This window comes from Narcine bancroftii, chromosome 1, assembly GCF_036971445.1.
Source record: "Narcine bancroftii isolate sNarBan1 chromosome 1, sNarBan1.hap1, whole genome shotgun sequence".
Lineage (NCBI taxonomy): Eukaryota > Metazoa > Chordata > Chondrichthyes > Torpediniformes > Narcinidae > Narcine > Narcine bancroftii.
In genome coordinates, this window is record NC_091469.1 from 242,507,655 (window position 1) to 242,523,320 (window position 15,666).

A 15,666-nucleotide genomic window follows, 5' to 3' on the forward strand; every position below is an offset into this window, starting at 1 on the left:
TCCCCTGTTCTGCCATTCACCGACCAGCCCTGCCCTGTCCTGCACCGATCCAGCCCCACCCACTATCAATTCCTGCCAATCACCATCCCAGAACCCATGCCATCAGCGACCTAGCCTTGTCCTCGACCCAGTCTGGCCAATCATCGACCGATCCCCACCCTCTTACTTGTCCCTGCTGCTGATCATAATCGTGGCCCCACCCCCTGCTTCAGTCTGGCCAATCAGCACCCAGACATGAGTGAGCTGGGAGAGCAGATGTTGGGTTTTGCAGCTGCACACCTCGGAGAAGCAGCTTGAAGCCGGAGGGAATGATGGCAGGTAGGAGCAACGTTCCAATGCAAAGGAATGTGATATGTGTATGAAATTAGGCCACGTGTTTCCCTTTGCTATAATTTTATTGTAAAGTCCATTTTGGAGGGAAAATCTCTCTAGGTCGAGCAGCATCTATGAGAGAGAAAGAACCGTCAAACGTTTGAGTCAAAACCCCCTTTATCGGGATTCCATGGACTCCCTGTCCATCACTAATCCAGGCCTGACCATCCCTGTCCGTTGCTAATCCAGCCCAACCCATCTTTATCCCAGCCCTCCCAATCTCTGAACCCACCAAAATCTAAGTCCTACTAACCTGTCCATCAGTCTAGTCCCTGCCCTCCGAATCCTAGCCACGCCCACCAGAATACCATCCCTGCCCACTCTAATCCCATCTCTACCAGGCCGAAGCTCCACCTATCTGACCCAGCCCCATCCACCTCTCCCAGCCCCGTCCAGGTCTATCCAAGCCTTCCCCATCACAGTTCTGCCGTGCCTATCACTGATCCCATCCACTCAACATCGTCCCTACCCTGGTACAGGAGCCAAAAGATGAACACTCAGGGCAGGACAGCTGATTGCCATTGCCATCAGATTCCCAAATAATCAATGAACCAAAGGGACTGCCTTACTTTTCATGCACTAATATTTATATTTTTTTTATAGTTGTTGCGGAATAAGTGAATACAGTTATGGAATAAAATATAGCTGAAGGGGTAAGGTTAGGATTTGTGGGTTTAGGTATTAGTTTGGGTACACTTCACAAACAGACATCTCAGTAACATTTCACAAAAGACATCACATTTGAAATGCAAGAGCTATGCCTAAGCATAGACTTCATGTCTCCCAGTGTCCTTACAGATACCCTCCTTCACAAGGAGGTGTTAATGGAACTGATGGTGTAGAATTGAAATGGACTATTGTCTTTAAAGGTACAGATGTCCAGGCTGTGAAAATGATAAATCTGTTGTTATTAAGACTGGTGCCAGAAGTTAAATTGCTGGTTGAAGGTTGCTATTTTAAGAGTATGGAAGATTGTCTAATACCAGTGAACTTGGAGAAGTGAAAAGTGAATGATTGGACAGTGAAACAAAGAACTTTCCAGAACTCATTACATATGCATGCACTTCAAATTAGGAGGGAGTGAAGTGAAGTTAAACATTGAATTTTTTATTATGTTCAAAGAAAACGAAAAATGTTTTTGTTTAAGTTACCATTGCCTTTCTGTTACTGCTGGTTATTGAGACTCCTTTGGGCTCGTAACATAGTAATGTTGAAGGTGGAGAGAATATGAATGTTTGCGCTGTGACCCTGCTGCAAAACGTTGAATTTCATGATAATAAAGCGATTCTGAGACACACAAGAGATGACAGATGCTGGAATCTTAAGAATAATGCGCTGCTGGATGAACTCGGCCCATCGAGCAGCATCCGTAGGAACAAAAGAATGGCTGTCATTTCAAGGTGAAACCGTTTATCAAGTCTGAAGCCAAAGTAAAGAGCACAGGGTGGGAAAGGGGCTCTGTGTGGGACTGGTGAACTAGGTAGAGGTAAATCTTGACGGACAGAGGCAGAGGATTGACAGATGGCCCAAGATGCCGGCGTGTCTACTTGGCAGTGGTCATGAGGAGCCGCAGTCTCCAGGGCAGAGCCAGACTAGTGCAGGGTACCAGAAATGGGGAGAACACCACCACCACCACCCCCCCCCCCCACCATTTAAGAAGGAGAGGTAGCGAAGACGATCCTAAGAACGTTGAACACATTGGTGGGCCAGCAAGGGGCTCTAGGGAGCTGTTCTTTGACTTAACGGTCGAGGAACCCACAACAGGCTGCAGACTGCTGGAGATTGGCTCAAGAGAAACACGTGTGGGAACCGGGATTTGAGAGGGTGCTGAGGGCAAGGAGGGCTCTCAAGGGCCTGATCATGTTGGAGGTTTAGTCTGGGCTCAAGATGCCAATGATTTGAACTGAACTGAGGCCATGGGAATGCTGGAAGCAAATCCACAGACATATGAGTATTTTCTTATTTCCAAATGTTGACACTAAGGAGACTCTGTGGCACTTCTCTTTCTCAGACTGCAAGGGGTGCCCAGTAATGGTAATAGCGAATCCTTGTCTGCTTTATGGCAGACTAAAAGCCATTTTGTGTAATGCAGTAAGAATCCTGATATCTGCGGGGATTGGTAGATGCCGGATAAGTGAATTTCCTGGTTGCTTGAGACTGCGTGTTGTGTGAATGGAGAACTAACAGCAAGACGCACCAATTTTAAACTTCTGTATTTTTTATCCATTTATTTTCCGTGATTTTTTGGGCCTGTTGCTTGAGATTGCCACTTGCTGGAATTCTGGATAATAGGGATTTTACTGTCATAACATTTCTGTTTTATTACCATGAGAATAAATGGTCTATATCTCAGGCCAAGCTGAGGTCTCAAGCAGATCACCAAAATTGCCAAAACAGCAAAACTCTGATTAAAATTCTGGAAATCCGAGGGTAAAGCAGGAAATTCTGGAAGTTTTCAGCAAGTTATTAACAGGATCAGAAAGAATGAGAGTTAACGTTTCATCAGAACTGGAAAATTACTGGAACTGTGGGATTCCAAATGGACTGAGGATGCTGGAATTTGGAAATAGGAAAATGCTCATGTTGTCCGCGGTTATTCAGGTTTATGAATTCATTTATTTAAATAAGGACCCATCTTCATTAAAACCAGTCTTTCTGAGTCTTAAAGTACTGACAGAAGTCAAGATGCAGAGAGCATTCTGATGATTCAGCAGGGCTCAAGCTGATTGTGAAGAACAACTACTCCTTATTTGGAAAAGACAGGAAAAGACTATTAATCATTGGATAAGGGACAGGACCTGGAGTACAAATTCTAAGAAACATGGCAAAGGATTGTAAATTTTTATTTTTATTTTACACAAACAGCACGGTAACAGACCATTGTGGCCCATGAGCCTGTGTTGCCCAATTACACCCAAGTAACTCACCCGTGGTACCTTTTGAACAGTGGGAGGAGACAGGAGCCCCCCTAGGGGAAAACCCCACATAGACATGGAGAGAACGTACAAACTCCTTACAGACTGCGTGAAATTCAAACCCTGGATGCTGGCGCTGTAACAGCGTTGCGCTAACCACTACACTAACTGAATATTCTAGAAAGCTGGAAGTTTGTCTGTATAAACAATGCAGCCTGTGAGCCACACGGAAGACTCGCTTGTGGTGAGACCAGCAACATGCTCCAGTGACTCTTGCTGTCACAGAGTCCTTGTGCGTTGCAAAGCAACATGGGGCAGCACAGTTAGCATAGCAGTCAGCGCATCGCTGTAACAGCACCGGTGATCGGGACCAGGTTTGATTCCCGTGCTGTCTATAAGGAGTTTGTACGTTCTCCCTGTGTCTGTGTGGGTTTCCTCTGGGACAGTGGTTCAAATCCCATGCTGTCTATAAGGAGTTTGTATGTTCTGTCTGTGTGGGTTTCCTCCAGGACCGGGGTTTGAATCCCATGCTATCTATAAGGAATTTGTACGTTCCCCCTGTGTCTGTGTGGGTTTCTTCCAGGTGCTCTGGTTTCCTCCCCCATTCAAAACATAGGTTAATTGGATGTAACTGTGCGGCTCGGGCTCGTGGACCCAAATGGCCTGTAATTGTGCTGTATGTCTAAATTTAAAATTTAAAAAAAGTACAGTGAAATTTGTAGCATTACAGCAAGTCCCTGGGTTAAGAACATCAGACTGATGGACTACATGCGGCTTCATTGGTTCATCAGCTCGAGGAAGGAGAATGCCATCTGCCACTTTAAGTCAGATCACGTTGCCATTAACACTATGTTGAGAGTGTGACTTTGCATGTGGCTGAAAATATTCCCTAATTTACCTTTGTAATCGTGCCTCCAAAGCATAAATCCAATGAAAGTGCTGGTAAGGTAGCAAAGAAAAGGAAAACGATCACCATTGAAAATAAAGTGGAAATATTAAAGCGATCAGAAAGAGATGAGATGCCATTGGTCATTGGAAAAAAAGTAAGGCTGTCAGTCAGAGATTGGAACCATTTTAAGGGATAAAGTGAGAATAATGGAACAAATGAAAGGCCCTGCTTCAATGAAAGCTACAATTATTACAAACCAACAAAGAGGTTTATTATTGAAATGGAAAGGCTATACATAATTTGCATAGAAAGTTAAAATATAAATTAAATACTAAGACAATCATTTGACTTACCCAGGGACTTGCTGTAAAAACATTTGTGCCTGTTCCGGCTTACCTACAAATTTGACTTGAAGACAAGACGTAGGAATGAATCTTGTTTGCAACTCGGGGAATTGCCTGTACTGATTACAGAGCATGGTTTGGAAACATTGGATCTGATAAAGGAAGATGTTCCATGTTAATTGGATTCCATTAAGTGTATTCTAAGTCTACTTTTGCCTTCAATTTGTCCTTAAGCCTGTTGGTGTGTGGCTTTTACATCCTTGAGCCTTGTCAGTAGAAGGATCAGTGAGTACACTGGCTTCCTTCCCTAGGCAGCGGAAGGGAGGGAGGTTTGCGTGATGTTCTGAGCAAAGTACAAGGGCAAGGCCATTGACCATTATTATGTCAGCCTTCTACAGTAGCTCTACTGAGAATGCCCTGGCCGGCTGCATCACAGTGCGGTACAGTTGCTGCAGGGAAATAGATTGGAGGTTAATCCACAGGACCATGAGAGTGGTGGGCGACCCAGGGGATTGCGTGTGTAGTTGCTGACAAAAATTGACTTTTAATTTGATGTGTAGTAATGTGAAATGGAGATTACTGCTTCACATGGTTTTGTTGCCACACCTATGGTGGTTTTTAGTTATAGTTTTGTGTGTGTTTCGTCTCCTGTAATGTAATTTGAATAAGGTTTGAATGTTTAAAAAAAAAAGCACCTTCTTCACCACCCTACGAGTTGCAGACTCCGGGGGGAGCAGCGGACTGGTGCAGGGTACCTGAAACAGGGACAACACCCTCTTGTTGAGAAGAAGCAGAGGAAACAACACTACAGCTTGACCACGCTGGCAGACTAGTGTGGGACTCAGCGGCCGAGGAACCCACACAGGCTGTAGGCGACTCGCGGTTATGGAACCTGCATTGACTGTGGGCCGCTGGAGATCGGTTCATGGGAACCAGGTATCAGAGCTGGGATTCGAGACCGTGCTAAGCGCAAGAAGGGCTCCCAAAGGGCCTTGAGCACTGAAGGCTTCCTGATCGTGTCGGAGGTTCGGATTTGGAATTTGTGTTGTCCATGGATTAAATAGGAGTCTGTACAGCTACAGAGGCTGCGGGAGGGCTAGAGGCGAATCCAGGAAACACGTTAACTCTGAAGGGACTCACATTTGCTTCTCCTTCTCTCATACTGTAGGGGGTGCCGGGCAACACTAATGGGGACTTTTTGTCTGCCTTACGCTAGGCAGAAGGCAATTTCATGTAATATTACATGTTATATAGTATTACACGACAATAATAAAATCTTGACTCTTTACTTTCATGACACTACACTTGTTCCTTGATGACTCTTTTTTTTATTTGTAAAAGTTTTAAAATTTTATACAGTACAGGCCCACACCTCTCATCGACAACACTCTCATGATCGATAACAATCTGGACACCAAGCAAACTATGGAATTCATGTCTCATAATCTCTTGATAAAGCAGACTTAAAGCAAACAGATTTTGGAATGGCTCTATGAAGTGCTAGGATCGATCACCTGTGCAGCACCACAGTGTAAACATTTCTGCTTCAGCAAAGAGAACGTACTTCAAGGTGAAATATCCAAGTGAAACTGTGAAGTGAATCAGTTCTTTGCCATTGAGAACCATGTGGGGCAATGGGAATCTTTCACCTCTCAGAGTGGTTTCGAAGGACCAGTGTTTCCGCCCGTGCCGAACTCTCAGCTCCATGTTCAGAGCCGGCTGTCATTGTTATTTCTGCATTAACGCGACCTTTGTCCCTCCAAACCTTTTGGCCTGTCTGCTACCTTGTGGGGAGACAGTGTAGCATTGGGTTCAACATTGTGATCAGCTGGTAACAATCGTCGCTCACCCATCAGCTGAGCAGACCTTTCGCCTCCTGCAAACAGGCTTTCGAGACAACTCTCGAAAATACATCCAAGAATTGCACTTATCGTGGTTTAAATCTTTTTTAAAAATAACCAGATTTAAATCATGTTAAAGATCAAACAGCAACCCTTTGATTTGGGGAAACTCAGACCTGTACATTTGGAAAATCATGGGCTGATTTTGTTAGGGGTCAAGCCATGTCTTACCAAGTTGGGTTTTTTGAGGAGATGACAGGATGATTGATGAGGGTGGGGGAATGGATGCTGTCTATGTGGACTTTACATTTTTTTTAAATTTAGACATATTTCGGCCCAAGAGCCCGTGCCGCCAGGTTACACCTGGTTAACTCATAACCCTGCTACATTTTGAATAGTGGGAGGAAACCCACGCAGACACAGCGAGAACAGACAGTGCTAGATTTGAACCCGGGTTGCTGGCACTGTAACAGCGTGGCACTAACCACCTCACTAACCATGCTGCCCAATGACTAATCACTAATCTACTTTAGTAACATATTTGACAAGATTCCTCATGGTTGGCTGACCCAAAAGCTGCTGATGCAAGGGATTCACGGTCAGTTGATAGTTTGGATATGAAATTAACTGGTCCACAGAAGAGTAGGGGCGAAAGAGAATGGACATATGTGTGCAGTGGTGTTCCATAGGGATCAGTGTTGGGAACCCCTTTTGTTAATGATATAACACCATGAGCCATAGGACCAGAAATAGACCATTCAGCCCATCAAGTCTGCCCCACCATTTAATCTTCAGCTGATCCATTTCCTCACTCAACCCCACTCATTTTCTGGGTTTCTCCCCGTAAAGTTTGATGCCTTGGCTAATTAACAATCTATCAATCTCTGCTTTATATACACCCAATGACCTCCATCATCACCTGTGGCAACAAACTCCACAGATCCACCTCCCTCTGGCTGAAGGAATTCCTCTGCTCAAAGCAGACATCCTTCAATCCTGAAGTTGTCCCTCTTATCCTAGACTCTTCCACTGTGGGAAACAACCATTCTAGATCTACCTTCTCAATGCCTTTCCCCACCATTCTCCAAAATTCTGATAAGTACAGGTCAAGACCCATCAAGCATCCCTCATATGATATCCCTTTCATTCCCAGAATCATCCTCGTGAATGTCCTCTGAACTCAGCACATCCTTTCTTAAATGAGGAGCCCAAAACTGCTCATAATCCTCCACATGAGCTCTCACCAGAGCCTTATAAACCCTGAACATCACATCCCTGCTCTTGTATTCGATTCCTCTTGAAGTGACTTGGATGAAAAAGAAACTCAGCAGGTCAAACAGTGACCTTTATATAGGAAAGATACATGACAGTGTTTCAAGCTTGAGCCCTTCATCAAGGTGTAGACAAAATGTATTTGCTAAATAAAATGCCCTGTTTGGCCTGCTGAGTTTCTCCAGCATTGCGTTTTTACTTCAACCTCAGTGTCTGCAGACAAGTAGGTGGGTAGGTTTCAAAGGTTTGCATGTGATTCAAAGATTGGTGGAGCTGTGGTCAGTGTGGAGGGTGATCGAAGAATACAGCAGGATATAGACGAGTTACAGATTTGGGCAGAGATATGGCAGATGGAGTTTAATTTGGATAAGTGTGAGGTGCTGCACTTTGGGAGGTCTAACGTAAGGGGAATGTATACAGTTAAAGGTAGGGTTCTTAAAAGCATTGGGAGTCCTGTGCACTGAAAGGGGCCACACATAGGATGGTAAAGAAGGATGTACATGGCTGTGTATGAGTGGAGCCACAGGACATGGGCAACATTTTAAGTGAATATTTCTCCTTTGAATTCACTTTAGAGAAGGTCATGAAAGCTCAGAAATTGTGGCAAGTGAGTGGTGATGCTTTGGGCCAGATCCAAGTTGTGTAAGACGAGATACAAGCTGCCATTAAACATATTAAGGTGGATAAAACCCTGGGGTGTGATCAGGAATATCCTGGTACATTTTGGTAAGCCTGGGAGGAATTTGTTGGGGCATTTTGCAACATCGTTAGTCATGGGTCACGTTACTGAAAAACTGTAGGGCGGATAATGTTGTGCACTCATTACAAAGGGTTGTATAGACAAGCATAGGAATGACAAGCCTGTGACTGGAATGAGCTGTCAGCTGAAGTGCTCAATGCAGGCTCAATTTTCACATTTAAGAAGAATTTGGACAGGTACGTGGATTGGAGGGGTATTTAAATTTAGACATACAGCACAGAAACAGGCCATTTCAGCCCATCAGCCCATGGTGCCCAATTACACCCAATTAACCTACAACTCCCAGTATATTTCAAACAGTAAGAGAAAACCAAAGCCCCTGGGGAAAATGCACACGGACACAAGGTGAACGTACCAACTCCTTACCAACAACATTCGAACCCTGGTCCTGATCGCTGGTGCTGTAACCGTGTTGTGCTAACCGCTATGCCAGCTGTGTTGTGTATGGAGGGCTATGGTCAGGGTGCAGGTCAGTGGGATAATAATAGTTTGGCACAGACTTGAAGGGTTGAAGGGCCTGTTTCTGTGCTGTATTGTTCTATCTGTGTAGACATGTTCCTGGAGGGGATTTTGAGGGGTAGGATCTACCGGTATTTAGATGAACAAGGTCTGATAAGAGAGAGTCAGCTTGTCTTTGTGTCTGGGATGTGGTCCCTCCAATTTGAGGTTTGATGACGTGACCAGGATTGATGAGGGGAAGGTGCTGAACCTAAGTCTATACGAAAGGTTCGATCACAAGGTGAGCTTGTCGTAATCACACGCTTATCTTCGTTGAGAGTGGTGCCGACTGCCACTGATGACATAAGTGATGCAACACGCTGGGGAAATAGCGTGCATGCACGGTTGTGTTAACCATCAGTATAGGGGTGATGAATTTTAGACACAGGAGGGGGGAGTGAGTGTCAGCATCACCCATGTGGTGGTGAGCCAGTGAGAAGGTCAGAGGAGTTTGTCTGGGAGGAGTTTGGGGAGTTGAAGAATGTTGGGTCTCGGGAAGAATAAAATGAAAATCGACTTCATGCTGTGCTGAAAGGAGCGAGTGAGTGAGTGTATTCTTTCTTTCTTTGTGGTAAATCAGTGCTGTTACAAGTGACCAACTGGGTTCCAAGTTGGGTAAGTGGAAGGAGTCAAAAGGTTTTAATAGAGGGGTGTTATCAGAATGGTGTTCAAGTTTATTGTCACATGTACCAACATGCAATGAGAAAGCTGGAGACTGCCTGAAGGGACTTCCAGGTATCACACCCAGGATGCGATGGGGTGCCGAGGGCGCTGAAAGGTTCCTGAATGTGTCGGAGGTTCGGATCTGGAGCTTGGGTTGCCAATGGTTTGGACGGGAGCCTGTGAAACTGCAGAGGCTGTGGGAGCGCTGGAGGAAAATCCATGGACACTCAATGGCTGTGGTGGGACTCTCTTTTACTTCTCTTTCTCTGACTGTAAGAGGCGCTGGGCAATTCCTGCTGATAGCGGAACTTTGTCTCCTTCATGGCAGACTAAGGTCAAATTTGTGTTAAATTACACCAGTTTTATTACATGACAATAAAAGAATCTTGAATCTATGCAAGACAATGAGAGCTTTACTTGGCAGTGTTGGAAACTGCAAAGATAATAGTGAGACATTGCAGGAGGTTGGGGAGGGGCTGGTCAATTGGCAGATGTAGTGATAGTTTGGTCAGAAGAAGAGACAATTAGTACAATGCAGACCCTGTGATTGTAGTCAAACCACAGAAAAGCTGGAGCAACTCAGCAGGACTCGCAGTGTCCAGAGGAGGGAAAAATATATTGCCGACATTTCAGGCCTGAGCCCCTCATCAAGGTTTGAGCAGAAAGCAGGCAGCCTGACTGAAAGGGCCGGGGAAGGTGGAGCACAGGCCAACAGGCAAAAGGTGATAAATTGGGTATGGATAGAACAGGAGACAAAAGGTGAGAATTCATCGCAGAAGGGGGTGTCTCCATGGATGTAGAACTAGAGGAAAGGAGACAGAGGAAGAGGGAGAGAGACATATGGTTTTTAGACACCAGGTGGTAACGGCAAAGACCAGGAATTTTACCGCTACACGGGCAGCCTAAAAGAATGTGCAGGAATTTTGAGTCAATTCCTGCACCATGATTTATCCTACAACTTTTGGAGGAAGCCTGCAGTATAAATCATACCAAAAAAATTTGTTGTCACTCATCCACTTGACTGCACATCCAACCACCTTTACTGTTGCACTCAAACATTTGCAGACTAAAAAGGTACCACATGAGCAGTAATTATGTTAATTTTTACCCACAATTTTCCCAACATTGCAGTCTAAAAACCATAAGAGCTAGAGGGAAGGGATAGGGGAAGAGAGACATGGGTACATAACAGAAACCAAAGAGGTCGATGTTAATGCCATCTGGTTGGAGAGAGCTTAGTCGGATGATGAGGTGTTGTTCCTTCAGTTTGCAGTGGACCCAGTCTGGCAGTGCATGAGACCATGGGCCGACATGTCAGCAAAGGAAAGGGATGGAAAATGGAAATTGGTGGCCACTGGGAGATCCACGCTATTAGGGCAAACAGAGGCGAGGTGTTCAACAAAGCAATCTCCCAGTCTACAACCAGTCTCCAATGTAGAGGAAGTCACAACGAGAACACCAAATGCAGTAGATGACCTCTGCAGATTCATGTGAAGTGTTGCTGTACTTGGGAGGACGGTTTGAGGCCCGGAGTGGGAAGTGTTGCTGTACTTGGGAGGATGGTTTGAGGCCCTGAATGGGAAGTGTTGCTGCATTTGGAAGGATGGTTTGAAGCCTGGAGTGGGAAGTGTTGCTGTACTTGGGAGGATGGTTTGAGGGCTGGAGTGGGAAGTGTTGCTGTACTTAGGAGGATCGTTTGAGGCCTGGAATGGGAAGTGTTGCTGTACTTGGAAGGATGGTTTGAGGCCCGGAATGGGATGCAGGAGCAAAAAGCTCTGGGGATATGAAGGTGCAGGGCAAGTTGTTGTTAGAAATAGAAGTACCTTTAAAGAAATTGCTCGAGACAAAAATTGAGAACAAAGAATATTTATTACTACAACAATGCAAAGTTGGGTGCTTCCCCTTACCCTGGGAATACACACATACACTGGGGCTCACCCAACTTTTATACAGTTGATTTCAGTATAGGAATACCCTCCCCCTTACATTCTTCTGCCTCCTGCTGGAGAGGTTTGGCATTAGGCAATCCTGCCTGCCTACGTGCAATTTCAGTATACTTGGAAGACCAGGGGGTATCCTGTTGGTGTCCCTTCATGTTATTGTCCTTATTCACACCTTCCTGATTCTCAGGGCTACAGTCTCTTGATATGCAGAGTTGGCTCATCCTGTCTAGGGTTGGCTAATTTAATATGTATAAATCTGTGTAAGGTTAGCTAATTAGATATGTAGGACTTGGTACTTCTGTCCAGGGCTAGGAGACCCTTATCTGATCCAGACTACCTCAACTTCCTACATTCTATTGTTCCTTACCACTCCTTATCTTAGTCTTATGGTCTTGTCACAAAGACTAGAAGATTCTTATGTTAATCGTGCTGACTCTGCTTTCCTGCATCCTAACCCCCAAGCTTATCCTGTTTGTACTGGTTACAGCCATTAACTGATGAACTTTAGTTTCTTCCATGTTCATAATTTTAGATCAATTTTCCCATCTCTCACATTGTGAAGGGGGTTCAAAAGACATTTTCAATTTTGGCACAGAGTTCAAAAGCAAGGAAGTCTCGCTGAACCTTTCATTGAAAGAAAACGCAAGGTCATTGGAGAGAGTCCAGAAAAATAATTCACGAGAATGATTCTCAGATATGAAGGACTAGGGTTGATTAGAGAGATTGGGACTTCTTGTACTGATGAGCTGGATGAAGGGGCTGAATTGCAAGTATATGAGGGGCTGAATTGCAAGAGGATCTAGAGTGAAGCAGGATAAAATGTTTATAACGCAGCAGTTGGTTGAAATCTAGAATGCACTGCCTGTGGAGACAGGTTCCATTGAGGAGTTCGATGACTTTGGATAAATATATGATCAGGTAAACAAAAACTCTGTTGGATTCACATTTTTTTCTAGGGAGATAATGATACTACATTTGACAAACAAAACTGATTTATTTTTTAATCAAGAAAATCAAACAAAGGCTGGATACTTCAGTCCTGAGCAAGGCTTAAGATTGGCTGAAAGTCACAATATTTCATCGATCCTTCAGCTTTGTAATTAGCACAGGACAGTTTGTAACTGAATGAACTTGTGTGAAACGGATGAGAAGTTAATCGAGGATTGACTAGCATATAACCAGATGGGCTTAAGGAAGCAGACAATGAGGAAGTGAGTGGTGTGGCTCAACTTCAGGAGAGAGGGAAGGAAGGAACAGCTGGAAGGAACCAATGACCTTCTGCTCTGCTGCTCCAGATGCCTCCATGTCAGTATTTGTGGTTCAGTTGACCGTCGTCTTCTTTTTTAATTAAATGAATTTAAACCTACCGCACGGTAACACGCCTTTCAAGCCCATGAGCCCGTACCACCCAATTAGTCTACAAGCCCCGGGTACATTTTTTTGAATGGTTGGAGGAAACCGGAGTGCTCAGAGGAAACCCACACAGGCACAGGGACAGCACGGGATTCAAACTCCGGTCACTGTAATAGCATCGCGCTGACTACTAAGCCAACCGTGCTGCCCCAAGAGAGTTCTTGGATTCATTGCTGTCCTTTCTGAGGAAGTAACATGGTACTATTGGATGGATGGGGCTATTTACTGGGAAAGGGTGGGGTGTTGGTGACCAGCTGTATCCCAGCACTTACAATGAAGATGATCAGCCAACACTGGTTGGTAGCTCTCAACATGCACCTACCACCTAGTGCTAGCTGATCATCTTATCTTCATTGTGAATGCTGGGACACAGCTGGTAAGGAGAATATTTTCCCTGTATGGGAGCAGAATTAGAACAAGAAATCAGTAAGGAATGCTTCTGCAGGGATTACTACTCTAGGCCAGCCGTAATAATTTCAGTGTTACAGTTGAATCTACCTCAACAGCCTCCACTGGCAGCTCACTCCACTCTCTTTGTGGAGAATTTACAAAAAACCATGGGTCCCCTTTCGACCTTTCCCCTCATCTTAAATCTACCCCCTCTCATTTTACACCCCTCTACCCCGGGACAAAGACGGTGCTCCTTGACCTCAGCCACTCTCAACCTTTTTTCAGCTATACCCTTCACCCCAACCCCCACCCCCACTCTTAAGACTCTGCTCAATGTTTATGGGCCCCCTTCCCAATGAAGCAGTCGGCTTTTGGTTTCTTACAGATATCTCTACTACATAATAAAAATCATAAAAAATACTCATGTTAACAAGGCTTTTACTTGAATGAATGAATCAACCCTTGTTGAGAATGAATGGCTGCTCTGGGCTCTAGTCCAAAAGACAGTACTGGTGCTAAACACAATCTGCTGGACGAACTCAGCGGGTCAAGCAGCATCCGTGGGAGGAATAGAATGGTTGACATTTCAGGCCAACACCCTTTATCAAGAATTTACTGGTGAATGCCTATCAAGATTTTGCAAAGAAGACAAAAAAAACACTGGAAAGATTCAGCAGATCAAGCAGTGTCTGTCTGTGGAGAGAAGATGGGCTTAATGTTTCAGGAGAACAACCTTCCCCCCCAATACCTGGCAACAAGGCAGAGAGAGGAGAAGAGGAAGGGAAACAGATGAGGCTCCGATAGCTCAATGGTTAGAGCACACATGTCAAACTCTGGCCCGCAGGCCAAATTTGGCCCGCGATATAATTATATTTGGCCCGCAAGATCTGCAGCGAGAGCCGATGCTGTTTTTTGGTAATGTCACCCCCACCATCCTCCACCTTCATTGCACATCCTTCCCCATTGTAACACGAAAAATTGTAACACGAGAAGTCTGTCGATGTCATCAGCCGGCAAGCCAGTTGGAAGACTCCCCGTACAGCCAGTCACTTCTCCCACCTGTCAAGTGGTGCGGCGGATGGGCGAGCGCCTGTGATTTCCTGTCGGCGCGACGAGCATGGCAGGCTGCGCACGGCCCCCGGGCAGCGCGAGCCCCGTGCGACTGGCACCGGACGGCCCTTCCACAGCGCGAGTGCACTTCTCCCGGTCGCCACGGCCTTCAGCGCTTGCACCCGCGCAGACCCCAGAGACGGCTGGTTCAGCCCTGCACGTGAAGAGAGACATGGTGGCTGTCCGCAAAGGCTGATCGGCAGCGCGCTGGGCCTGAGTGGGTGGATAAGCAGGGGTGGGCAGAGGGTGTAGGTGAGGAGAAATGGGCAGGGGAAGTTATGGTGGTGCGAGGGGCAGTTAGAGGGAGGGATGAGTAGAAGGAGGGGTGGATAGGGAAGAGGTAAAAGGGGAGGGGCAGGGCGAGTAGGGGAGGGGTGATTAGAGGGTGAGAGATGGGTAGAGGGAGGAACAGGTTGAGGGGATAGGCAGTAGAGGGGTGTGTATAGGATGGGGTGGGTAGAGGCAGAGCGAATGGAGAGAGGGGTGAGTAGAGGTTGGGTAAAGGACTGGTTAGGTAGAGGGATGGTAGGTTGAGGGTGAATAGAGGCCTAGAGCCTGAGGAGTGAGCAGGAAATGGTGAGTCCTGATGCAGGCCAAAATGGACACAGCCTGTGAATGCTGACTACATCTCCACAGGGACCAAATAGGTTTCCCTCAGGTCAAGCAAAGGGTGAGCTTGAGCTACCTACTCCTGACCTGTAACATTATCCTCCTAAAGTTATATCCTAAAGTTTAACATTACATATGTTGAAAGAAGAGAAAAGATGCAGATGTTGTTGAAAATTTTCAATAAATATTTAGTTTGGCCCTCGACTTAGTCCAAGTTTTTAATTTTGGCCCTCTGTGAATTTGAGTTTGACACCCCTGGGTAGAGCATTGGTTTTGTAAACCAGGGGTCACGAGCTCAGACCTCGCTGGGGCCTCATTTCTGCAAGGGGCGCTGGACAAAGTGTCGACTGTCAGCCTTATGGTAGACAGAGTTAAAGAGTTTCATGTATGTTACATTCTAAATGTGATACTACGTGACAATAATGGAACTTTTACACCTCTTACAGAGGAAAGCGACGTCAACAACTGCAGACAATGATTCTCCTCCCAATTGTCTAGTTGTCTAGTTGCTCACTTCCACGCGACTGACCCTCTCCTTGTCCAGATTCTGATAATTTCATTCACTGTGAAAGTTCACCAGGATGTTGTCAGGTCTGGAAGCACGAGTTGGAAGACTGGTGCTTTTCTCCCTGGAGCACGAGAGTCTA

At 45.6% G+C, this 15,666-nt stretch overlaps 1 protein-coding gene across 1 annotated transcript in view; it reads left to right on the plus strand.

Moving 5' to 3' along the window:
- The first annotated feature begins 246 nt into the window (after window positions 1-246).
- The window catches only part of LOC138740836 (anamorsin-like), a 78,626-nt gene continuing 63,206 nt past the window's right edge, over window positions 247-15,666 (plus strand). Inside the window, exon 1 of the mRNA XM_069894035.1 lies at window positions 247-318. Coding sequence (XP_069750136.1) covers window positions 309-318 — 10 coding nt within the window. The 5' untranslated portion in view covers window positions 247-308. The remainder of the gene's footprint in view (window positions 319-15,666) is intronic.